General features: G+C 46.3%; 1 protein-coding gene and 1 non-coding gene across 5 annotated transcripts in view; both read right to left on the bottom strand.

The window, feature by feature from the left end:
• Mgat5 (alpha-1,6-mannosylglycoprotein 6-beta-N-acetylglucosaminyltransferase) overlaps positions 1 to 26820 on the bottom strand; it is a 293176-nt gene that overhangs the window by 141701 nt on the left and 124655 nt on the right. For all 4 annotated transcript variants that reach the window (XM_052199815.1, XM_052199817.1, XM_052199816.1 and 1 more), the window contains exon 4: positions 25969 to 26130. In XM_052199815.1, coding sequence (XP_052055775.1) covers positions 25969 to 26130 — 162 coding nt within the window. The remainder of the gene's footprint in view (positions 1 to 25968; positions 26131 to 26820) is intronic.
• Positions 13457 to 13583, bottom strand: LOC127697944 (small Cajal body-specific RNA 4). The gene has a single exon (XR_007980612.1). It is a non-coding gene; the product is annotated as a small Cajal body-specific RNA 4 (non-coding RNA).

Below are 26820 nucleotides of genomic sequence, written 5' to 3'. Positions count from 1 at the left end.
TCGGAACCGTTCTTTTTCTGGTTGGCTCACACCAAGAGGCAACAAGCCAGGAGGCAGCCTGCACCGTTGTTCTTGCAATCCCCTGGGAAAGTCTAGATAATAAATCAAGATGGAATGAATCTTTAGTAGAGTGGTAATAAAAGTACCTATTAACATTACAACAGAGACAAGCAGGACTAAAGAGGAGAGCTGATGACAGGGGCACACTGTCAACACCACCAAGACTTTTCCAATTATAACTTATTTTCTATCTCCACTACTTAGACATTACTATATCGAGATTCCAAAATATCGCGTTTCCCCTGCCTGAGTTGAGAAAGCCATGTAGCTGGTTGGGCTACCACACCCCAACACACTGCCAACTATAGCAGACACTTCTAACATAATCCAGCAGTAGCCAACTCATGGGAACTTTAACCACAGATGCTAGATATTTTTGGCCATTTTCCTGTTCATTTCCAGTATCTGTGAACTAATAAACAGCCTCAAAATGTCAGTGAACATCTGGGGCATCCCAAAGTATATTCCTTGGACCTGCCTCTTATAAAACCACAGCCCAAAACCTAAATCCCCACAAGAGACCTTGACCATCAGTGGCACACAGTGCAGATAAGGGTTACTGTAGGTCATTGTGGTGGTTAGTCCTTACTGGTTAGCCTGGCTGGATTTAGAATCACCATGGAGATATATCTCTGGCTACATCTATGTGGGTGTTTCCACAGAGGTTTTACAGAGGAAGGAAGACCCACCCTGAATGTGGGCAAGCACTATCCCATGGGCTGGGCTCCTGGACTGAATAAAAAGGAGTCAGTGAGCTGAGCCTCTACCATCCATCCATCTCTCTGCTTCCTAACCGCAGATGCAATGTGATCGGTTGTTTCCTGGTATCATGTCTCTCCTGTCATGATGAACTGCATCCCCAAACTGTGAGCAAAATAAGCCCTTCCATCCTTAAGTTACTGCTTGATGTTTGTCAAGTATCTTAGTCATAGCCAGGAGAAAAATAACTAGTTCGTGTGTGTGTGTGTGTGTGTGTGTGTGTCTGTCTGTCTGTCTCTCTGTTTCTGTGTGTATGTATGTATGTATGTATGTAATTCTGTCCCAGAAACAGGCATATCATATGCTTAATACTTACACTTAGCAGTTTCTGAGGCAAACAAATCCTAAAGTTGAGATTTTTATACTAAAACTTGTAAAATGAGATAAAAAAAAATTAAATGAAAAGTCCGGGACTGAGGAGATGGTTTAGCTTTGCCTGCCGTGAAAGCATGAGGCATCTGAGTTAGATCCCTAGAAACTACATGAAACTACATGAACACCCCAAGTATGACATCATGACCTTGCAATCCTAGTTCTGGGGAGGCCGAGCCAGGATACCTGAAGCTCTCCAGCCAGCCAGGTCATCCTAACTGGTGAGCTCCCTGCCTCAAAGGAAGCACACAGCCTTCCTAAGAATGATGCTTGGGATGGCCCTGATCTCCATACACACATGCAAACATACACACCCGAACACACCCACCACATGTAAACATACACACCTGTACACAAACACCACATGCAAGCATACACACCTGAACACCCCCCCCCCCAGGATGAAGGTCTGCAGAGGACAGAGAGTGCACCAGCTGTCAGTCAGTCCCAGAAACCAGAGCAGATGGGCGCCCGGCAGAAGGTAGGTGCTGACTGCTAATGCCCACAGGCTGTGTTCTTTTCCTTCTCATCCTTACGCTGGCACCACAGCACAAGTAACCAGCCCAGTGCTGGACATTTGAGTGCCCACTGGTAACGCATCTGTCTGCAATTTAATAAATCCTCGGGCATTTCAACTTTCCTATTTTCCACTCAGTGAACGGTAACATTTAGAATATGCATGTTATGAAAGCATGAGAGAGACAAGGGTACACAGTGGTACCTCAGTGATTCATAATGGGACTCGAGCAGGCTTCCTTTCATGGGGAAAGGACTATTATGGGCCTGTACTCACTTGGAGGCATGCCTGCCCGGCTGCTATTTTTACATTGACAACAGATAAAGCCCTGAGCCAGGCATACATCTGGGCAAGGTCCTGTCGCTCCTTCCTCTGAAAGCTATTTAGAGACTTCAGCATGAAGAATGGCTGCCCAGGCTGCTGCCTGCTCCTAGCAACTCTGTGTAACTGACTCAAACACGGGAAGTTTCAAAAGGCAGCAAGAGCAGAAAGGCATGGAACTGGCTTTGATAATGACCTTGTGGCGATCAGGGAAAGCCTACAGCTCGTCCTCTGGCTATGTGAGCTCTGTGGGGCTCACATTCCTCCCAGAGACGGAACTCCAGCTGCTAGCTGTGTCCCAAGCCAATATGTGTAGACTAAGATCTATATTAATGACGAACAAAAGAAGATAGTGATGTCTAAGGCCTGAACTGTGTGAGCAGGGGTGAGAGGGATAACCCTGAATTCTATTAAAATCATGGGAGATAAAATTGGAAAGCTTCAGAGACATACCCTACCAAAAAAAATCAAATCAAACTACCACAACAAAACACACACACACACACACAGAGGAGGGGTTGTAAGGAAGATTCAGTTGGTAACATGCCTACCCGAATTGAGTTTGATCTCCCAGAATTCATATAAAAAAGTAGAGTTCAGTAGAACATGCTTGTAATCCCAATGTTGGGGGAGGATCCCTGAGGGGAGGGTCAATGACCAGTAAAAATAGTCAAATTACACATCCCAGGGACAGATCCTGCCTCCAAAAAAATAAGGTGCAAAGCAATCGAAGAAACTTGATGTTGACCTCTGGTTTCTACATATTTGTACACATGTGCATGCACCCCCCACCCCCCAAAGTCTGGTCTTATTAGTTAACAATCCTACTCAACAATAGAATTTAGATCTCTTGCTGCCCAGAAGATCCTGTTGAACTGAAGAATGTGTGGCTATGCTTAAAGGTTGGGTCACCGGAAGCCGATGGCCTTCCTCTATTGTAGGTCTCCCCTGGTAGAGGAGAGACCTCGAGGTGTCTAAATGAGAGAGGAACAATGCTTGGAGATAGCTTGGGAGACAGCTAAGTGGGTAAAGCGTCTGCTGTTTGAGCACGAGGCCCAGAGCTTGAGTCCCTAGCCCCATGCAGGGAGTGGAGTGTGGCAGTGCGCGCCTGCAATAGCAGTGCCAGGGAGACTGAGACTGAGGACCCCAGGGCTCACGGGCCTCAGTCCAACTGAGGCAGCGGATCCAAGTTCACTGACAGATTGCCTTCAAAACTAAGGCAGAGAGGAAAAGATATCAATCTCTGGCTTCCAAGGGCATGTGGATGCACATGTATGCATATGTGCCAGATGTGTGCATGCACACGCACACACACACATATATACACATACACTATCATGCATTCATGCATGGGCATATGTGCACACACACACACACACACACACACAGTTTTGAGTTGAACAAAATGTAGTAATGCTTGGGTTATCTCTCATTTCTCAACTCTGAGTAATCAGTGAACAAGAAGACACACAGGAGATCGTGGACCAACACTCCTCTACCCACTGAGCCTTCTCATGAGCCCAAACTTGCTTTATTTTAAAATCAAACATACTGCTCACCATTTCAGTGTATCATCTGCTGATATGCTGCCAGGCTCCCTCTCTAGACTCTGAGCACACGCAGGGCGGGCCAGGCTCTTGCCTGTCCCATATTATATAACCTCCCCGACATGGGCTCAGTACTTGAGCGCTCTGTAATCCCCAGACTCCCCATGCCCAATCTAGTCCCCAAGTGTCTGAGGCTCCACCGACCCTCCCTGCCCCGCCTTTGTGTCACAACTGTGACGATGAAGAAACCGGTCTCATTGTGTCACCAGGTCTTCTAGCATCTTTTTCTGACAGTGCTCACCAAGTGGAGAAGTGGCAGTAGCAGCAGCCAGCCCCTGTCACATAGTTCTCCTACACCATCCTGCTGGCGTTTATTTATTGAAGGTGACACCCTACTTCCTGCAGACCTAGGCATGACGGCCGCGTCTCAACTGACAACTGAGAGATGAGGCAGAGCTTGCAGAAGAATGATTTCTATAACCAAAGATTGGCATCAACCAGACTGTCTGAAATGACTAGAGGCAGCGGCAGTGTCTGGAGTCTGCGTGTGAGGAAGGCTCAGGAAGGAAGTGTGTGCAGGAGGAATGAGCAAAGTCCTGAAGGTTCAGCTACTCTTGGCCAGTCACCTACTGACCCCAGGGTTTTGTTCTGACTAATCCCTCTCACCAGAAAAAGAAAACAGAGGCAGCTCTGGCCAGAAATGGTAGAAAAAGCTAGTACGGAGAAGACAGGAAGACACAGCAAAGCATCCACTGCCCAGACAAAGATGGTGGGACCGGCTCCACCTCAAGATGGCTTCCACCTCAGGTGACATGCAGGACTGGTAGAAAGTCAGCAGTCATTGACTTTGTGACTGGGTATTGTGTTGCCTGGGGCTTAGGAAAGGGAGAGCAGCACACAGGAAGACAATGGAGGTCTCAAGAGCAGTCCCCGAGGTAGCAGAGAAGGTCGGACAAGTGTACTGCCCCATCAAGGAAGGCCAGGAGGACGGAGGAATAGGTATTAGCCCTAGAATAAGCACAGCCCTGGAAGCATGTGTCAAAGTGACAGTTACCTGACAGTCATACGTAGTGGCCTGCCTGTGCTAGACTTTCTAGATCAGGAAATAGACGTAGAAAGCCCCCCCTCTCCCCTGAATACAGGCAGTACCATAGGTGGGTGGGGGAGGGGTGCCTCAGACTGAATACAGATGAAAGGCTGAGCTGGGCACAGCAGTCTCTGCTCCCTGGCTGTGGACGCAGTAAGAGCGCCCTCACACTCCTGCTCAGTGATGGCCTGGACACCCCCAATTTGAGGCAAAACAAATGTTTCTTCCTTAGCTTGTTTTCATTTGGTGTTTTGTCACAGTGAGGAGACAAGAAACCACCACTGGGGGAGGGAGAGATGGGGGAGGGGTTGATAAAGCCTTGGGAAGAGGACAGAGGCCCTTGAACTAACAGGTGGGACAAAGGACGCTCCAAGAGACCATCAGCTGAGTCACGGTGGTCTCCGGCTTCCCCATGCTCATCCTGCCTTCTACCTGCTCGATTGGCTTTGCTTTCTTTTAATGGCACTTGTTTGGCAGAGTTCCGAACGCAGACAATGACGTTTAAGTGTGTAAGGCTCATTCTGTGCACGGGACATTTCCAGAAGTTGTAAGACTCGGAGAAGAGTGACAGAAGTGGGGGTCTATGGCTTCCAGGGCAGAAGGTGGCTACGAAGCAATATTCCTAGAAAGAATTCACATGAATGCATACAGAGCAAAGGAAGGGCACCAAGAAGGGAAGACACAGAACCAAAGGAGGAGGCCCCGGCTGTGTTTTAAAAAGCCCCAGCTCTGCTCTGGAAAAGGCTTAAGCACAAGGCTTCTGGCTCCTAGGCAGCAAGCTAAAGACTCCACCTCTGGTAACGCCAGGTAACTGGTGAGAGGAGAGAGTGCCACAGACAACTTATGGCAGTGGTTCTCAACCTGTGGGTGGAGAATCCCCCTGCCCCCCCACATCAGTTGTTAGATAGCCCACGTATCACATATTTACTTTACAATTTATACGAGTAGCAATATTGCAGTTATGAAGAAGCAATGAACTAATGTTACGGCGAGGGATCACCACAACTTGAGGAACTGTACTGAAGGGTTGCAGCATTAGGAAGGCTGAGAGCCACGGACCTAGGTCCTTGGTTCCTGTTTCCCACGAGGGAGCACGACAGCTGTCGGTCCTCACTAATCACACCCTTAACTCTGAAACGGCATGTACAGATTAGTAGAAATCTGGGGGAATAACATGCTATGAAAAAAATCAAGGCCAACTCAGAAAGAAAGGAAAAGGAAAAAGATCTGACTTCAAAGGAAAGAGAGAAAATGGAAGGACTGGGCTGGAAACAAGGGTAAAGTAATTGCCTCGCATGCAGGAGGCCCTGGGTTCGATCCCCAGTACCATATAAAACCAGGCTCAGTGGTGCTACGCTTGTAATCCAAGCATGGAGGGTGGGTGGGGCTTCAGCCACATCATGAGATGCTGCTTTCGAATAAGTAGGGAATAGACTTAGTATTGTCTCATCTTACACAGTAGCTACGTGGTATCTTTCCTAAGTGTTAACCACCGTTGGCTGAACAGGAGTGAGAGAGGTTAGGGGTGCTGTTACAGAACAGAGTATCCAGGGCGTAGCATGCATGCTCGATCACAGAAAACCAGAAGGGAATTTCTAAAGCGCACTGTTAGGAAAAGCAACATCACACACATGGTTTGGATAAGTATGAAGACATATGTGGAAAGAAATAACCAAAGAGTTAAAAGTCTTTGCAGATGAGTTGGAAGGGTTGGTTAAGTACCATGGAAGAGACTAGGATTCTGTGATTAGTCTTGTACATTGGACTTTGGAAATCTACATATAATAATTTGATAAAAGTAAACAGTAAACTTCAAAATTGCAAATACTCCTTGACCCAGTCATTTAGAACCTTGAAAATTCTCCTAGGAGAATGAGCAGAGACGCATGTTTTCTGTACACTAAACTGACCTTTTAAAGGAGAAAAAGAGAAAAAATAAAGAGACCTCGCTAATTAAAAAAAAAAAAGCCAACCGCATAATGTTAAATAAAGCTTATGATGGATAACAAAACAGAAGCAACAAAGCCATGAAAACCATGTTTTAAGACTACGGAGAACACAATCGTATACTTCATGCAATCCCGTGTGCACAACAAAATCCCAGAGGAAATGGCTCTGCTACATATCATGGGATCCAGATGACAGCATCATAAGTCACTTTACTGCTTATTCTTTTCTGTATTTGCATTCATAGCAAATCTGTGTTACTCTTTCAGATATTATTTACATGTTTTTAATTTGTAAAACAAAAGAACCAAAATGAAAAATAATTCTTACTTCTTCTCGAAAGAAAGTGACCTCCTTGTTGACTCTTTCTCTCCTTTGTTATCTATTCACACACAGGTACACACACACACACACACACAGGCACACGCACACTCTGCTTTATGAAGATTCCCCTCGTAATGACTATGGGAGATGCAGGTAGAACAAATCTCATATTTGCTGCATCTCATCGTCATGCATGCTGGACAAGCACTCTACCTCCAAGGCATATTCTCACTTGTAAAAAAAAATTATTTTCATTTTATGATGGTCCAAAAGCAACAACCATGCATCAGAAACCACATTTGAGATTGTTTTGAATTTGGATCTTTCCCCAAGCTAGTGATGCTCAGTCTGGTTCTGTCTTACGGTGCTGGGGAATGGGGACAGGCCGCAGCTCCCAGTCACGTGAGCAGGAGGGCAAACGACCAATAACGTGCAGATGAACGCTGTGCTGCTGTGGAGGAGGCTAGGTTTCCCCACACAACTTCAGCTTCCTGATACCCTGGACCTGTGATAGGTGGATGTAGATGTAACCCCACTTGAAAGTCCAAGGGTATCTATGTTGCCTAATTGGAAAAATCAAAGGGCATTTGTTCTCTGGTAAAATAATCCAAAATATACAAGCTTACAAAAGACAACAACATCCTGTACATTTGAGGAGGTTTTATTTTATTTATTTATTTATTTATTTTTCGAGAAAGGATCTTAGTCTTATCAGGATGGCTTCAAACTCACTATACAGCCAAGAAATGACCTTGACTTTCTGATCCTTCTCCCTCCACCTCTGGGGTGCTTTTCATCATTAGATGTCCCCTAGGTGACCTTAAATATCACATTAAAGGTGATATTTAATAGGTACAACTGTCTTAGCATCTATGGACACCACTGTGCCCAGGATATCCTAAATGGGCCCGGAGTTCTAGCTCCTGCCTCCTCCACACTGGGCAGATCTTGTATCCTCTCCTACCTTGTCTGATAACAGGATAAATTCTACACACCTACTTGGAGGAATTAGTAAAGTCTTTTAAGATAATTTGTGCTTAAGGATATTAAGCTCTCTCCAAAATAAAATTATTCCTTTAAATCAATTTATTAATATCCCACAAATGTAGTGGGTGGCACACATGGTATCAGAGACAATGCACACATTTGAAGTAGCACTGTTCGTTGAAACCAGGGGGTGGCTAGCTTTTTTTTTTTGGAAGAGCTAGAGAATAAACATTTTGGCATGGCGAACAAGACCGTTCCCTTTGTAACCATTCTATTCTGGTCCTGTAGCACAAATACAGCACCAGGCAATAAACCCACAAACAGGTATGGCTATATATTCAATTAAAAACTTCACACCCCATTACTGTTCAGATAGGGCTAAAACTATACACTAAAGACCTTGGAAAGCCACGCTTCCTTGATATGAGGGAAATGTTCGAATGTCTCAGTCTCATTGGCTTCTAAAGTGTCATGAGAGTCTAGTTATAGAAGAAGAAACAAGGATCAAGTAACTTTTCCAGAAATCTAGAGGTAGGTCAGGGCAGTCATGTGTGCAAATCTCCGGCCCCCTGAGCCGTGGTTCTGCTAGTGTCTGGAGGGACGGCAGAGCTGAGACGGGCGCTTCCTAAAGCAACTTGGCTTGAGTCTTCCTGCTGGTTATGTCTGACCCCACTCAGAGACTCCTACTCACTGTTCAGAGCCAACTCGTGAACACAGCCACACCCGCAGGATACCAACACCACTCATACAGGTGCCCTGCTTCAGCCAACAAAATATAAATGGTAGATGATACAATTTTGTAAATGATGTCTGTATCAGACACAGTTTGTATTGTTACAAAATACCTGACAAAAGAAAACAGAGGAAGGAAGAGTTTGCTGTGGCTCAGGGTTTGATCAAGCAGAGCCTCACAGCATGGAATTCACGGCAACAAGAGCAGGAGGCGACTGGTCCCCGTTGTCCCCAGTCAGGAAGCAGAGAGAGGGAAGAACAGTGGTGCTCAGATCCATTTTCCTGTTATTCCGTCCTAGACCCCAGCTATGGAATGGTGTTATCCACACTCAGAGTGGACCTCCATACCCCAGCTACTTTCTTTCTGGAAACATCCTTAGGGCACATCCAGAGGTGTGTGTCCATGATACTGCTAAAGCCAGTCAGTCCGACAAAGAAGATTAGCATCTGTATCCATCTACATTTTCCGTTTGGCTAATAAGCTACTTTCTACAGTAGATGTCACGCCTGTGCTTCTTAAATACACCCAGCCAGAATGTGGGCTGGAGCTTTGGGAAAGCTGGTTCTGCTCTCTGGAACCTTCTCTAGATAGTCCCCGGGTTCCCTTCTCCCTTTCAGAGAGAGGTGTTAGCCCAATGTCTCTTCTTGAGAGGGTCTTCCCTAACAACCAACTAACACCGCTGTCCCCTTCCGTCACTGCTGGACCAATGGCACATTTATATATCTATACAGTGATTTTACTCATCTCCCTCTCCCCAGGCTGGAGAGGAAGGGTTTGGCAGGATCAGGCACTTATAGAGTCCCAGCAGACGATCCAACTCAGTCAGTCCCTGGGGGCTTGTGGCGGTGGTGGGGGGGGGAGAATGGCTATTTTCTCTTATAGCTTATGGCTCAGCTGTAATTTCTAACTTTTGAACAGTCCAATTGCATCCTTCTTCCTGACAGGGAAAACAGGTTTTTTGTCCAAGCTTCCACTTGAAAACACAACCCAGTAATTCACTTACACACATAAGCAGGAACTTGGCTTGCTTTGGACACTTGGGGCCTGTGGGCATGAAAATCACAGCTCAGTGAATTCCCAGGTGTCCTTGATGACAGTTCAGTAGCCCAGGGCACAGCTTGGCCCTGGCGCACACAGACCATGGGCATTCTTAGCCAACTCAGCTGCTACTAATGGCCCCGTGCCCTAAAGAAACAACTGTCCTCTTGGCATGGCAGAGCCATGAGCCAAAGGCCGCCTTCTTAATCCTCACAGCATTCCGCGGTCGGACAGGGAAGGCAGTTAATCTTTGTCACCATGTCACTCGGTTTTGACAGAAATGTAAGAAGAAAATCAACCTTGCCCCTATCTTCTGGAACACACATCTGTCTCCTCAGAGCTAGGCTTCAGAAAGCCACTGAAGAGAAATGACTACAATTTTAGCCAAGTGCCTCACTTCGGTGACAGACAGGATCCGACCCTGCTCAGACTAATCTTTTCTCTGCCCCTAGCCTAACTGCATCCTAGAATGAAGTTTTAAATATTTACTTTGTTCTCTGAAAATCTTGCAATAACTTATAATGCTCGCCTTAACCATTGTTAATGAAAGCAATTACCCAGAAGGTTCTATTAGCATAGAGTTTAGACAGGTTAATGACTGTCTTCCCTTGAGAAGAAAATACTCCCCAGTAGGCAGTCCCCTCCCTACATGCAATGAGAAGACACAGGGAAGGGTCAAGCACTGTCTTGGGTCTGTCTGACTTTGATGTGACAGGAGGTGTCGGAGCTGCATAATATCCTTTTATTCATGGATGAAGAAAGAGTTCTATAGGGCATTCCCACCCCCAGGTGGCTGCAGAGTTTGAAGGCCATTCCTGAGGCTAAAAGTCACACAGATCCAAAGGGTTCTTTCAGGCAATGGAAAAAGCGTCTGTGGACTGAGAATTAAGAAACACAGGACAAGAGGTTGGAGAAATGGCTCAGTTGATAACACACACACACACACACACACACACACACACACGCACGCCACAAAATAGCTGAGGTTAGAGATTAGTGGTAAAGCACTTGCCTAACACGTATGAGGCCCAGTTACATGGCCAGCACTATGAAACAATAAGCACCTAGTAACGGATCATCCCGTGGATCACCTGACTGTAGAAATCCTGGATATGCCAAGTGAAGAGAACAGCCTAACAGCAAACCTCCCAAACCCCACCCACCTATCTCTTCATTCCCAAGAAAACAGCTTTATTCCAGAGTTGCTTCTCTATTTTGAAGTCTCGAGGTTCAGAGTGAGTCTGTGGAAAGAGGCGTCGATAGAAACAGGTGAAGAAGAGCACAGCGAAAGACAAGGGAGCACGTGGGAGCAAGCAGATGTGTCGGTGACTGAACGTCTGCGGAACCGACACCATATGTGAGCCCAAGTCATCGCTGTCTGCAAGTACCTCATTAAGACAAATTAGAGCAAGCGATGCCTGTCATCTTCCGATCAAAACAAACAAGCCTAATTTCATCGTGCCCAAATCCTGTCTCTGATATGAAGAGTAGCCCTACGCAGAAGCTTCGGTCTCCACAGCAGCGAGACCCCCTCTAGTGCTGAGGCTGCATCACAGTACCTAGAGTGCTTGTCTAGCCTGCATGAAGCCCTGGATAGATGCTTACCACTGCACAGCAGGTGTGATGGTGCACACTTGTAAACCCGGCACTCCAGAGGCAGAGGCAGGAAGATCAGGAGTTTAAGGTAATAGTTAACTACGAAACAAGACAGAGACTAGCTTGTTCAAATAGAGAAGCAAATACATAAATGTTAATACCTCTAAATCATGTGAGTGGATAGAATTTCTCAAAAATCTTACATTGTTTTTATAACGAGCTACCAACAGACAGCAGAAATGATGACCTTACTGTGATGTCTCAGCCTTCAGAATGGGAGAGGCCCTTCCCCTTCTGACAACACAGCAGTCAGATTTCCAGGGGCTTTTAGGAATTGAATTCCCGTAACAGGCAAATGGCAGATGGGATATTCCAGAAGTGAAGGACAGTAGGGCCACCCAAGCTGCCCTCTGTACAGTGACTGGCCTGCCGCGTGCAGGACAGTGGAGGGTGCTCCACTGGACAAACACTTACTGTGACCAATTTCCTCACACAGACTCCCAGCAGCGCGCTGCTGCTCCTAGATAGCTTAATTTACCTGTTGCTTCCATGATTAGTCTTTATGCTGTTCGGATTTAGGGTCACCCGGGAGACACATCTGGGCATGTCTGTGAGGGCATCTCCAGAGCAGGGAAACTCACCCTGAATATGGGCAGTGCCATCCCATCGGCAGCAGTCTCGGACTCAGTAAAGATGTAGAAAGTGAGCCAAGCACCAGCATCCATCTCTGCTTCCTGCCTCCAGGATGCAGTGTGAGCAGTCGAGTCAAGCTCTTGTTGACGTGACTGCCTCGCCGTGATGGACTATGAGCCAAAATAAAGCCTTCCTCTCCATATTTATTTTTCCAGACATTAAGTCACAGCAATAGGAAAGTAATTACCACGAGTCCAGTTTCCTAAATCATCCTGTCAAATGGGCACTACTACCCCATGCCTCAGAAGAGGAAACAGATGAAAAGTTAACTAACATGCCCACTCTGCCAAGGCATGAATGGCAGAGCCTGGGTTTGAACCTGGGCCTTCTGGTTCTGAAGATACACTTTTCACAGTCTTGCCTTTCCCACAGCACCTAAAGCAAGGATTCAACTGCCTTTAAATGAATATACCCAAACTAATGGCTTGGGGTAAAGCATTTTACATTCTGTCAGATCCCCGGTTCCCCAGGGATCACAGACCTTCACTGGGTTGTCACCATGGCCTTCGTGAAGCCTTGGGAATCAAGATGGTCTCACTTCCTCCCATGACTCACCATGGCCCCTCAGTTCTAGAGTGATGTGGCTCTCAAATTTCTCCCCTCAGGCCTCATTCTTTTCTCCATTTTCAGAGGTTTGCCTCCTTACATCATCAGTAGTCTCCAACCTGAAGTTCTTTATTAATGTCTATTCATTGTATTAATGGGCTTCAAGACATTCACACACACACACACACACACACTAACTGCCTGTAGCTCCAGAGAGAGAGAGAGAGAGAGAGAGAGAGAGAGAGAGAGAGAACCTCATGAGCCCTAACTCCACCCTTCTTTAAAGACTGGTTTTAACTTATATAAGTGTGTTATATAACGGTGTATGGTGTGCACTTGCATTCTTTTGGCTGCAGTGTATAGGTCAGAAAAAGATGTCTGATTCCCTGGAACTGTAGTTATAGGTGGTTGTGAGTTGCTTAGTATGGAGGGGAGGCACTGAGCTCTGGTCCTCTGAAGCTCAGCAGGTGCTCGGAAGCACGGAGGAAACTCTTCAACCCCCACAACCTCATTTCAAGACAGAATCTCATACAAGTGAGATGCTCAGATTAGGTTTTTTTTTGGGGGGTGGGGGGTGTCAAATGACACAAGCTAAGATCATCTGGAAAGAGTAAGCTATACCTTGATAAAGAAACGCTCCCAACAGATTGGCCTGTAGGCAAGCCCATGGCAGCATTCATTTTTCTTTCTTTCTTTCTTTCTTTCTTTCTTTCTTTCTTTCTTTCTTTCTTTCTTTCTTTCTTTCTTTCTTTCTTTCTTTCTTTCTTTCTTTCTTTCTTTCTCTCTCTCTCTCTCTCTCTCTCTCTCTCTCTCTCTCTCTTTCTTTCTTTCTTTCTTTTCTTCCTTCCTTCCTCCCTTCCTCCCGCCCTCCCTCTCCCTCTCCTTCCCTCCCTCTCTCTCCCTCCCCCTCTCTCTCATTCTTTTTTTGAAAATGTTGGGTAGTACAGTGAGCCCTGTGGTTTCTCCAGTAAGGGCTGCTCTCTCCACCCCTTTGTCTAGGAGGAGCGTATCAGCAAAGTCTTGCTTCATCAGACTCAGCCTTCTTGATCCTCCAGGGCAGCATTTTCTTGATTGACGATTAAGATGGGAGGGCTCAGCCCACTGTGGGTGGTGCCATCCCTAGGTAAATAGTCCTGGGCTGTATTAAACCAAAACAAGCTAAGAGAGTTCTGGAAATCAAGCCAGTAAGTAGTGTTCATCTGTGGCATCTGCTTCATATCCTGCCTGATCTTTCTTCCACAATATACTACAAGCTATAAGCTAAAATAAACCCTTTCCTCCCCTAAGCTGGTTTTGGTCAGCATTTTATCACATCAATAGAAAGTGAATGAATGTACAGAAGCTATCCTGGCACTCTCATTCTATAGCAGGAGATGACTTTGAACTCCTGACTCTCTTGCTTCTACCTTCTGAGTATAAGGGACCCTGACAGGCTTGCAGTACCACACAAGGCTTACACAGTACAGAGGACAGAACCGCAGGCTTCCAGCATGAAAGGCAAACTCTCCACCACCTGAGCTGCCTCCCAGGCCTAGTTTTTCCCACCTGAGTTTGGAATGACCCCCTTCCATGCACCTCCCTGCCATCTTTGCATTTACTACTGCTTGACAATCACAGCTCATCTCTTCAGCTTCGAGCCTGCAGCCTTCCTCTTCACTGGCAGAGCGAAGCAGAAACTTTAGAGTTCTATTCAGAAGGTTCCTCATGGGCAATGCCAACCTATCTTTCTGGCTCATCTTCTTCTCCAGGTGCCCAAAGGATGCAGGGGAGGGTACTTCCTGCTGTAAAGTCGATCTTTGGGGGCATAATTTGTTTTCCCTGCATCATTAAATGTACCCTCTTGAATCTTGATAATTATATATACACTCTGCTTCAAATTAGGAAACCGGGCTTTCTTCTATCCACCATTCTGCAATTTAAATCCATTGTTTCACAGTACTTTGTGCCATCGTTATTCCGAATCAGTGGCTCTTTTATGAAAAGAAATAATTACCTTTCATATAAGCAGAAAGCACAAAGTTTGATGCCAAAACTGCACTGGTTGTGGGCCAGGGAAGGCGTTAAGGTCAGGATTCCAAAATAAGCATTGGAAGCTTAGAATGTAATCTGGTTTGGTGGAGGTCTCAAAGACCAGTTGTGAAGCTAAATGGGAAAGGGCTGCGGGAGGCATCGTGAACAAGCTGGTTTGAAGGAAAAAAGTCACTTATGTCTTCTCAGTGCAAGCAACACTGGAACCAGGCACCTACCTACCTACACTGTTATCAATCACTACTTTTTTTTTTTTTTGAGACAGGGTTTCTTGGTATTGTCCTGACTGTCCTGGAACTCACTCTGTAGACCAGGCCAGCCTCAAACTCAGAAATCCACCTGCCTCTGCTTCCCAAGTGCTGGGATTAAAGGCACCACCGCTCAGCCTCTACTGTTGGTTTTAAAAACATCTTATTTTTGAATTATGTATACATGGGGAGTAAGGGTGTACAAAGAGTACAGGTACCTACAGAAGCCAAAAGCCGATGCTGAATCCTCTGAACCTAGAGGCAACTGACTGAGCCACCCAATGTGGGAGTCAGGAACCAAATTCAGGAAGTAGGTGCTCTAAACCGCTGAGCCCTATTGATGACAGCGATGATGGTGATGATGATGATGATGTGAGGGAGAGAATGTATATATGTGTAAAATGTATGTGTGCAGCAGTACCTGTAAGCCATGTTCAAGTTTGTGGAATTGGTTCTCTCTTATCTCTTCTATTTGGGCTTCAGGGACTGAATGCTGGTCACCAGGTCATCTGATCACTACTGAACCCTCTTGTCAGTCCTGAACTGGACATCTGTCTTCCCTGACCATCACTGGAACCAATATACCATCAGGTTGCAGTGAAACCTTGAGAGACTGGGGTTGCTTGGCACAGCATGGCTGACATTTGAGGCTGGAGAATCCTCTGTTGTGTGGGCTGCTCTGGATAGCACAGCCTGCTAGGCAGTGTCTCTATCTCTTTCTGTAAGATAAAAATAGAACCTTCCAGCTGTGACAACCACAGCCAGCTCCAGCTAGTGCCAAGTGTCCCCTGGGGGTGTGAAGCTGCCCAGAGCTGAGATCACGGCTGTACACACATGGCCCAGAGGGTCAGCATTACTTGCTTCACTTGAACTGTAGCCCTCGTTTTAAAGATAAAAATCAAAACACTCTTGACCAACACAAAGTGAGAATCTCACCAACAACGGCAGCTGATTTCTGTGGAACTGACAGAGATGCTAACAAGTATTCAGGCCTTTTTGCTCACGTGTACATGGACCTCAAAGGAAGACTTCACCTGGAAGTTTATTTTCCTTAGGTGCTATATGGGGTTTGGGGTGGGGTGGCGGCATATGTGGGTGGATGTGTGTGGTCATGAACACGTGTGGCATGTGTGTGGCCATGAACATGTGTGTAGTATATGTGTGTGGATGTGCATGGTCATGAACATGTGTGTGGCATGTGTATAGATGTGTGTGTGGCTAGGAACACACATGTGGTATATGAGTGTGGATATGTGTGGCCATGAACACATGTGTAATATATGTATGTGGTTGAGGACAATAGTGGTCTATCACCAGCTATCTTCCTGTGTCTAGGGTCACAGTACTGAAGAGACAGGCATGGGCTCAGCCAGGCCTGGCTTTCTACCTGAGCGCTGGAGATTTGAACTTGGGTCCTTATGTTTCTGCAGCAATCATTCTTAGCCACTGAACCACCTCCCTAGTCAATCCTGCTTTTTCGACTGACCTGGAGAAGGCCAAGAAGGGGAGCCTGGCTAACTAGAGAGCCTTGGGTTCCCCCCTTCCCATCTAAGTCCCCGGAAATGGAATCACAAGTGTGCACAACCATGCCTGGTTTGTTATCTTGCTTTCTTTTACTGTCTTTCTTCCTTCCCTCCTCCCTTTCTTCCTTCTTTTCAATCGTTCATTCTTTTCTTTAACATTAAGTTCTGGGGATCAAATTCAAGGCCCCATGCAGCACTTTATCAATCGAGCTATCCCACAGCCGTGTGTTTTAGTTCTTTACAATTAAAATCATAACATCTTTGTAAAGTAAAACCCACACCGACACTGTGCACCTTCTGTGAAGATGAAGATGACATACTGACCTGTCTTCAAGCCCCTGCTGCTGCTGCCTTGCAAAGGACAGAACAGAAAGCCACAGTGGACCGGTGTTCATGTTGTGCTCGAATTAAAAAGAAAATGCCCTGTAATTCTACCTGGCCTGGCCAGGCACAGCATGGAGTGGGGAGCACTTCACTGGCCCATCTCTGACCCTGAGAAAGAGACTTGGGGGGCTCCAGCCTGGGCAGGGAGCTGGGGCACTTCCGGTGCAACTTACACACAAGCACTGCTCTGGGCTCACAAACAAAGAGGGAGCACAGGTGTAACTTAATTTCAAGGTCCATTAGCAGCATGGAGCAGGGAATTACACTGCTACAGGCGAGTCCTAGAACTCAGCAGGGACCTTTTTCAATTTTCAAATGGTAAGAACAATAATTACGGTGATTGTTTTTCAGAACAACATCTAGGTTCAAACACACTGCCCTTCCCAAGGACTGGAAACCCCAGTGCTTGCGGCAAATGTGATTTGAGAAAGGGAAAGCCACCTAAGAATCAGGTTGGATTAAATACCGAAAAAGCCAGCGAGCTGCGCCTGAACACTGGATTTTGTGACACTGTTTCCCAACTGTCCCTGCATTTGTAGTGACGATAATACAACATGCATGCTACTGTTACATTTTTTTTTGCTTTCGAGGGACAGTCAGTCAACAGCAGCCACCCACTCACTCAGTTTCTGCACGGGAGGAAATGGTTATTGCTAATGTAAGCAATTGTGGGTAAAATTCAACGCCAACTGGACGGGATCTAGAACCATCTTGAAGACAAGCTTCTGGGCATGTCTATGAGGGAGTTTCTACATTGAGTTCATTGAGGTGGGAAGAGCCAAGCTAAATGAGGGCAGCACTACTCCCGGGCTAGGATCCTGGACTGAACAGAGAGGAGGAAGCGAGCTGAGCTGCAGCAGCCACCTCCTGACTGGATGCGATGGGAGGCTGGTTGCCTCACTCTCTTGCCACATGATTCCGCAGCCGGTCCTCCCAAACAGTGAGCCCAAATAACCCCCCACCCCTCCCTTCCTGAGTTGTTTTTGTTGTTTTGATTAAATGAGAAAAGTAACTACTACACTTATGTAAACAAATGTATGTGTGCTACGCCCACGTCTGTTGTAGAGTGCTCTGCCTGCGGTGTCCTCTCTTCTAGATGTACAACTATCATGCTTGGGGGAGGTCAGTCACAAGCAACAGGAGAGGGAGTTAACTCCCATGAGTGGCATCTACTGCGCTTTGAGAAAGGGAAAGGAGATGTCAAGTTCTGCCTCCAAGCAACTCGCCATCAGGAGGAATGGAGAACAGACACTGTGAGGAGTTAGTTCATCTTGTAGACACCAGCCTCTGGGAGCAGAGCCGCTGAGTTAGTTCCTTCAGCAGGTCAGGCTTGGACCATGGCTGCATGGGGAGAGTGAAGGGCTCCCATCCCCAGGGCGGTCCACACCTGCACCGCCCACCCTCAGCCTGTTCCCAGCCAATGCGCCACACACCAGCCATCACTCACATCACTTACAAAGCTAGAGAGAATGAAATACATACAAAAAGTGAAACATCCAACTAAGTATGACAGAGCAAGCACATGTATGAAGATGCCTGGGTGAAACCCATCACCTTGTACATGACCCTAAGAATTTAAAAAACAAAACAAAACAAAACAAAACAAAAAAACACTAGAGAAAGAAATTTTTCTTTTCTTTTGGAGGCATGGTATGTGTGTGCATGCATGTGTGACTGTATATTTGTATACGCATAAGCATGTGTTTGTGTGTATATATACAAATGTGTATGGGCATGTGTATGTATGTGGTATATACAGGGTGTATCTGTGTGTGTATGTATATATCTATATCTATATCTATATGTGTGTGTGGTATATACAGGGTGTATCTGTGTATGTCTATATATCTATATCTATATATATGTGTGTGGTATATACAGGGTGTATCTGTGTGTGTATATATGTGTGTGTGTATGTGTGTATATACAGTGTATATATATATATATATATATACATATATATATGTGTGTGTGTGTATGTGTGTGTATGCATGTGTATGTATGTGTGGGTACACATGTGTGTGTCTCTGTGTGAAGACAACCTTGGCTATTGCTTCTCAGTTCCTTCTACCTCTCTGTTTTTAGGACAAGATATCTCACTGGCATGGACCTTGCCCAACAGACAGGGTTGGGTGTCTAGCAAGGCCCAGGGCCCTGGATGCTTCCTCCTCCTCAGCACATAAACCATCACATCTGGGCTTTTGTAGAGTGGGTTTTGGGGATCAGACCCCACTTTGCAAGGCAAGCCCTTTTCCAATGGAGCCAATTTTCCTGCCCCCAATGTAAGTCTTTCTCAGAACCAAAGCATCATTTGTTCATGTGGGAGGACCTTGAACTGGCTGGGACAGTGCTGTACCATTCAGCAATGCTCCCCTGATCCCATGAAGGCAGGAACTAGACGAGGGAGCCTTCAAGGTCTTGGAAAGGATAAGTCCAGTAAATCAACTTCTTTTGAGATTGAGAGGAAGGGCAGGACCTTTGTGATCTGTTCTTCCATTTCTTTTATTTCCCCTTCCTCTCCAACAAAATAAACAGAGTTTGCAATTGTGATTTTTTATTTGAATAAAGTTCATTTTCTACCTAAATTTCCCTAAGGACACATTAACTCTTGACAGAACAACAACAACAAAACCCAAGGGTGATAAATTTGGGGAAAAAAAGTCACATTTGAAAAAAGTCACAGAGAATACTAAACAGATCAAAGAAGGGATAACCACACCACACACACACACACACACACACACACACACACACACACACACACACACACGGCTGTTCCTTCTTTTAAAAAAATAAATTCAGTGAACACTCTTTCAACTGCTATGGTGCCCAATTTAGAAGCAGTTTACAGTCACCCAGAAGATAGATCAGCAAGCAATAAGACACAACAGTAAGCAATCAGAAACATCAGTGCGCCGAGCACCACCAGAGCAAGCTGTAAAGACGCGCCAGGGAGAGCGCTTCTGAGCAATTACCACATGTCTTCATGCTGGAAGGAAGGAAGAAAAACCTCACTTAAGGCGGGGTGGAACCCCATAAAAATGAACTCCCTTACAGCTCTCGAGCCATTGCGGAGATGACAAAAGGGCTCTGAGGACCAACAGCACAGGCATGAACCCGCAAAAGCAGTGGCAGGCTGCTCGTGGTGGAGAGTTATTAATGCGAGACGCCCATCCTCCTCTAGAGCAACCAATCTGTAGACATGGGAGGCAGTTACAAAACAGACAGACCAGAAAACCATGTACTGGTTAACTGATAAGAGACAAAGGAGCTTCCAGCATCAGGGGAAATGGAGTAGGCCATCCAGCAAATCCATGTGCGTTCCTGAGAAAAGGATGCTTCTGTGCACAGAGGGACCACGTCTCGGCAGTTAAAGCAACGAGGCCAATACAGAGGGAACCTGACTATCAGAAAGGCTCAGAGTCTAGGGAGCTCAGCTCTCCTTCCCCAGGACCTTCCAGAAAATGGTAACATCTCTGTTGTAGACTGTGATGGTTTGAGTAAGAATGGCCCCAAAGGTGATACATGTTTGAATACTTGGTCCCAGTTTGTGGAACTGTTTGGGAAGGAGTAAGGGGCATGGCCCTGGAGGGAAGTGTGTCACTGGGCACAAGCTTTGAGGTTTCAGAAGTTCATGCCATTCTCTGTCGGGAGATTCTCAGTGAGCTCTCACTACCTCCTGTTTATGGACTGAGATGTTCTTAGTGGCTACCCCAGCACTATGCCTCCCTGACGACAGCCATGCCCCTGCTAACTTCTGTTTGTGAACTGAGATGTTCTTAGTGGCTACCCTAGCACTGTGCCTCCCCGATGACAGCCATGCCCCTGCTACCTTCTGTTTGTGGACTGAGATGTAAGCTATTAGTGGCTACCCCAGCACTGTGCCTCCCTGATGACAACCATGCCCCCGCTTCAAGATATTCATGAACTCTAATGCTCTGAAATCATTAGTTCCAATTAAGCACCTAAGTTTTTAACTTGCCTTGGTCAGGGTGTTTTATTACAATAATACAAAAGTAATTAAGCAATAGGCTTGGCCTATTATGATGACTTACAGATGGAAATGGGGTGGGGGTGACTAAAGAATAAATCATCTTTTTTTTATTTTTATTTTTAATTTATTTGGTTTTTCGAGACAGGGTTTCTCTGTGTAGCCCTGGCTGTCCTGGGACTCACTCTGTAGACCAGGCTGGCCTCGAACTCAGAAATACACCTGTCTCTGCCTCCCAAGTGCTAGGATTACAGACATGCGCCATCACTGCCCGGCTCATGGGTCATCTCTTTCCTATAAGCTATTAGAAGGGTATGCACTTGATCTTGATTGTCAACTTGGTAGGCTCTAGAATCTCCAGCAGGCAAGCTTCTGAGCACGTCTACAGGGAAGTTTCTAGACTGGCTTAACTGAGACCTACCCAGAGAGTAGTACCATCTGCTGACTGGGCACAGAAAGAAAAAGCCAGGCTGAACAGTAGCGTCCATCTCCCTCTGCTTCCTGACTGTAGATGTCATGTGACCTGCTGCTTCGCACTCTGCTGCTGTCCTTTCCCGCCAGGACGGACTGCACCCTCAAACTGTGAGCCAGAACAAGCCCTCCCCACTTATTTATTTATTTATTTATTTATTTATTTATTTATTTCCCAGTACTTTGACACAGCAGTAATTAAGTATTTGACATAGAGGACAGTGACCGTGAGGACTCCGTGATACCAAGGGCTGTTCCTATTCCCGAATACTTAAACTCAGTAAAACATGTAGAAGTACTTGCTTCTCAAAGATTCATAAACAAAACAGCTTAGGTCAATGTATGGACCCTCCAACAACAGGAGAGTGACAGGCACCAGTTGTACAGTTGTTCTTAGCCTACTCTTCCTCTCCCCATTTTCTTAGGGTCAAAATCTATTTCTTCCAGGTACCTAGGCCCCAACTCTAACCAGCTCCAGAGTGTAACTTCATGTAGAAGCCCTCCCCACTCATCTTACCTCACCACAACACCACATGGCTATTTTATGTGTGTGTGTTCTTTCCCTAATTATCCAGTAAGAACACTGAAAGTTTGGAGTGTACCGCAACATATGGACACAAAGGCAGGGAACATGGGGTTGATTATTAAAAATGTAATTTGTGAGCCGGGCAGTGGTGGCACACGCCTGTAATCCCAGCACTCTGGGAGGCAGAGGCAGGCGGATTTCTGAGTTCGAGGCCAGCCTGGTCTACAGAGTGAGTTCCAGGACAGCCAGGGCTATACAGAGAAACCCTGTCTCGAAAAAACCAAATCCAAAAAACCAAAAAAAAAAAAAAAAAAAAAAAAAAAAAAAAAAGTAATTTGTGGGCTAGGGATGTGGCTCATTTAGTGGAGTATTTACCCTGGGTTGCATCCCCAGCATCTCATAAACTTGGTGTGGTACCTCAGGTCTATAATCCCACCACTGGGAAGTGGAGGTGTGAGGATAAGAAGTCCAGAATCGCCAGGAACTCAGACACACCTTTAATCCCAGTGCTCAGGAGGTAGCAACAGGTGGATCCCTGAGGATTCAAGGCCAATCTGGTCTATAGAGTGAGTTCTAGGACAGGCAGGGCTACAGAGAAAAACCATAGACAGACAGACAGACAGACAGACAGACAGACAGACAAACAGGTAGATAGATAGATAGATAGATAGATAGATAGATAGATAGATAGATAGATAGATAGATAGATAACATGAGACCAGGTGGTGTTTCTCCCTAATAGTCTCTGGCATTTGGATCCTTGGTCTCCAATTGATAGCACTGGTTGGGGAGGCTGGGAAGGTATGGTCTTGCTGGAGGAAGTATGTCACTAGGGACAGGCTTTGAGAGTTTAAGGACTAGAGCTATTTCTAGGGAACTCAGGCTATTTCTGGCTCTAAGATCTGACCCCACCCCCAGCCTCTGCCCCACCTCCACACCCTGCCATTAAGGACCCCACCCACCTCTCTGGACAGCAAGCTAAATAAACCCTTCCTTCTCTAAGTTGTCTTGGGGTTTTATCAAAGCAAGAGGAAGCAATGAATATTTTGTCTCAAAACAAAATAATTCTGATCCTGAATTCACTATTTCTTAAATTAAAAATAAAATCGACATCATCCTGACTTTTTCCTTTTTTAAAATTATGTATACATGAGTACGTACACTTGGGTGCGGATGTTCATGGAGTCGAGGTGGCATCAGGTCCCCTAGAACTGGGGTTACAGGTGATTATGAGTGACCTGACCTGGGAGCTGGGAACCGGACTTGGGTCTTCCACGAGAGCAGCGCATGCGTTTAATCAGCGAGCCACCACGCCAGCCCTTCATTCTGGTGTTGGTGTTATATTAAAGTCACTAAATATTGGAAGCACATCCATGGCGGCACATTTAAAGATGCTTCAGTCTGAGTCACCAGCTTCCAGAATGAGCCCCGTAGACCCTTGTTAGCTGAGTTAAAGTAGCACAGTACCCAGGTCTGGCAAGCATCCCATTTGAAAGCATTTACCCCATGGCATTCCTGAGTTCACCCACGATGCTGTGCCCTGGGAGGTGGCACTCAGGAAAAGCAGCCTCTCTATATATCCTGGGTGCAGTCTTGGACAGCTAAAGGCCACAGAGGTCACACAGCAGGTAGAGAGTGATGGCATAAAACTCTATCCAGACCATGGACTGACCACAGAACAACAAACCTAAAAACAGAAAGCAAACCATGCTTGTCTCAAGCCCAGGAGGACTTCATGTGCACCTGTCGTCTCAGAGCTGGGTAGGTAGGGACGGGGAACCTTGGGGCCAATCAGGACAGCCTAAATCAGTGATCTGGCCAATGAGAGACCCTGTCTCAAATACAACTGAAAACAACTGAAGAAGGCATCCAATGTTGGCTCCTAATCTCCACATGCATGCAGAAGAGCAAGTAGCACGTATCTACACACACACACAGACACACACACACACACACACACACACACACACACACACACACACACACAATGGGAGGGGGAGGAGGATGAAAAGGAGGAAGAGGAAGAGAAAGAGGAGGAAGAAGAGGAAGAGGAGACATCACTCCATCTTTCAAATCAGATAACACATAGCCATGATGACGTCAGTGCAGAGCATTCCACAAGCCCCACACCTTGGGAGAGGGCACTGTGAGCAGAGCCTGGAGAGGCACAGCGCCCACTTATTAATAAGTAGCTCAACACAGTGGGAGGCTTCCTTGTCTAATTACAGAAGCTGCTGGAATGGCGGGGAAGACAGGATTTATGGCCTAGATGACACTGTCTCTGTGTTGTAATTAAAAGTTATTTTTAACACTTTGGTGAGATACTGGGATTATTCGAAATATAGTTTGTGAATTAAAATTTGCACAATGGCAAAAAGCCAAAGAAACAGGTAATCCACCCAGCTTGCTCACTGTGAAGCAGTCGCTGTTTTGACACCAAGAAGGGTAAGAAAGGGGAGAGAAAAATCTCTGCCACTTTTAGGACTGTGAGAAAAGAGGTCCAAGCCACAGGAAAAGAAGGGAGAGGAGGCGGCTTTTCTGTATTGAGTTGTTTGCTGATAGTATCCCAGTGTGGCCTGGAACTGGCCTTGTAGCTGCTGGTGACCTTGAGTTTCTGATCACAACTACTTCCTCCTCCTAAATACAAGTGCAGAGAGGGTGGGTGCACTGCCGCTCCCTGTTCTAGTGGGGGCTGGGGACAGGATCCAGGGCGAGCACTCTGCCAACTGAGCTCCGTCGCTGCCCCCTAAAGCTGGATCTTTAAAAACTCAAAAGTAACAAGCTACTTAACTTCATATTATAAACAAACAAACAAACATGCACACACATACACATAGAGGGGTAGGGGATATTTTGCCTACATGTATGTCTGTATGTCATGTGTGTGCCTGATGCCCCGGAAGGCCATAAGAGGGCATCAAATCCCCTAGATGTGGAGTTAGAGACAGCTGTGAGCCATCGTGTGGGTGCTGGGAATTAAGAGCTGAGCCACCCGTCTCTCCAGCCCCTTAGTTTATCTTTTAATCACAGCTAGGGAATGCCACATATGAAAGGTCCAGATAGCTTGTTCACAAGCACTTCTCCAAAGTGTCCCACCATCCAGCCCTATGGCCATCCCTTTGAGGAATTAGGGCTCACACACGAACAGGCTAGGAGTGGACTCCAAGGTATTGTGATCTGAAGGTGGACCCAATGCAGGCTACGGACAAGCCTTGGGTATAAGACTTAGGTTGTACTTTTACCCATTCCCTTCTCTTGTCTGAGATGCCAATATTAAGAGGCGGAAGGTAGGACAGATTCCTATGGAAACCACATGGCAGTGTCTGCGAGTGTTCATGGCACCTGGCTTTCCCTCCTCTGGTGTGCCACATGTTCACAGAGGCATTCTGTGCAGTGGCAACCACGCCTTAGTGGGGGGGGGGGGGGCGGGGAAGCGACCCCAGGCAATGAGCAGCAAGTCACACTACCTTCCAGGATCTTGGGGTTTCTATCTATCATGTTGGCTACCTAGCGTTTATTTTGGTTTCTTGAGACAGACTCACACCGCCCAGGCTGTGCCACAGAGGATGACCTTCAATGCCCAATTCTCCTGCCTGCTCTATGCTTCCTCCCAGCTTCCCAGAGTAAAATCTGTGTAATGAGAAATTATTTTACATTCTTTCTTTCTTTTTTCCTTTTTTCATATGAGTTTAATCATTCATTTGTATCTGCCTGCAGCCGCTGAGATTTTCTTTGACGCTCAGTGTTCCAAAACAGTGCTACCTTATTGTCTGCTAAAATTCTCCCAGCTTTGGCCCTTCCATGTTTTACAGCCTGAGAGAGCCTTAGACTCTGAGAAGCTGAGGATGACCTTGAGTCTCTCAATGACCCTCCCATGCTGTCCCATGCTGGGATTACAGGAGCACATGCCCATACCCTGCTTACTAACAGCTAGCAGGCTTTTGCATCTGACAGGCGTTGGGAAGGGAGAGAACTCCTCTGGTAGGAGCTTTTCTGATAACCTCTGTGTTTCATTTCATCTATGTTCTGAGTCTTATCAGCACAACTGATTCTGGGAGCACTATCTGCACGGGCGTCAGAGAATCCCCCGGTTATTCAGAGCCGGGCATAGAAGTGTCCCAATATCTGTTATTAAAAAATAAGGGTAAATCTTGCCCTCACGATGGTCACCTCAAGTTTATGGAATTTCTATTGCACCAGTAAGAACCTGGGCACTGTAGTTTTAGGAAAGGTTCTGTCCCATGGGTGGGTGGAGAACCGCCGTCCTTACCTGCCACATTAATTTTTTCAAGTGACACCAAGCTGGGGACAGCCGTGGTGGAGTTGGTGGAATTCGCTCCCGTACCATTGACGAGGTTGTCCACCTTTGACTCGAGCTTGCCGATGCGCTGCAGGATGTTATCCAGCAACACAGCAAGCGTTTTCTTCAGATCTGTGGAAGGAAAAAAAAAAAGAAAGAAAACTGAAAACGTCTGCAGGCTCTGCCAACCTGTGGCCTGTGGGCACCCAGGATATATCTGAACATAGCCCAACACTAACTCATAAATTTAAAACATCGGGAGATATTTTTTGCAGCACTTTCTTAGGTAGCTTTATCATATGGTGTCTGAGCATGAACTCTGTAGATGAGGATGTTTTGAACTACAATGTAAAAAAGTTGGACAGAGGCAGGTGAGATCGCCCAATGGCTAATACCCCTTGGCGCATCAGCACAAAGCCCTGAGTTCAAATCCCTAACACTCACAAAACAACTGTGTGTGGCCACACATGCCTGTGGCCCCTGAATTAGGGAGTCGAGGGGCTGGGAAGCAAGCAGGAGGACTGCTGGGCCTGCTGGGTGCCAGCATGGCTCTGGGTTCAGTTTCTACCTTGCCCCAAGAGAATGAGATGGAAAAAGGAGAGAACACGATACCCAGCATCATCCTCTGATCTTCCCACTTCCAGGAAGTGTATTGGTACCCTCCTCAGTACCACACACAAGCCACGAAAGTTGTTCAATGTTTCGGAAGTGGCTGACCTCCCCTAAAATGAGCACATCTTGGTGATAGCAGGAACCGCCTCCAATCAGGCCAGACTCCAGCACATAAGCCAGTCTGTGTGAAAGCGACTCTGATAAGGATAA

Source organism: Apodemus sylvaticus, chromosome 12, assembly GCF_947179515.1.
Source record: "Apodemus sylvaticus chromosome 12, mApoSyl1.1, whole genome shotgun sequence".
Classification (NCBI taxonomy): Eukaryota; Metazoa; Chordata; class Mammalia; order Rodentia; family Muridae; genus Apodemus; species Apodemus sylvaticus.
The sequence above is the reverse complement of the archived record's forward strand: the minus strand, read 5'-3'. Positions and strand labels throughout refer to the sequence as shown.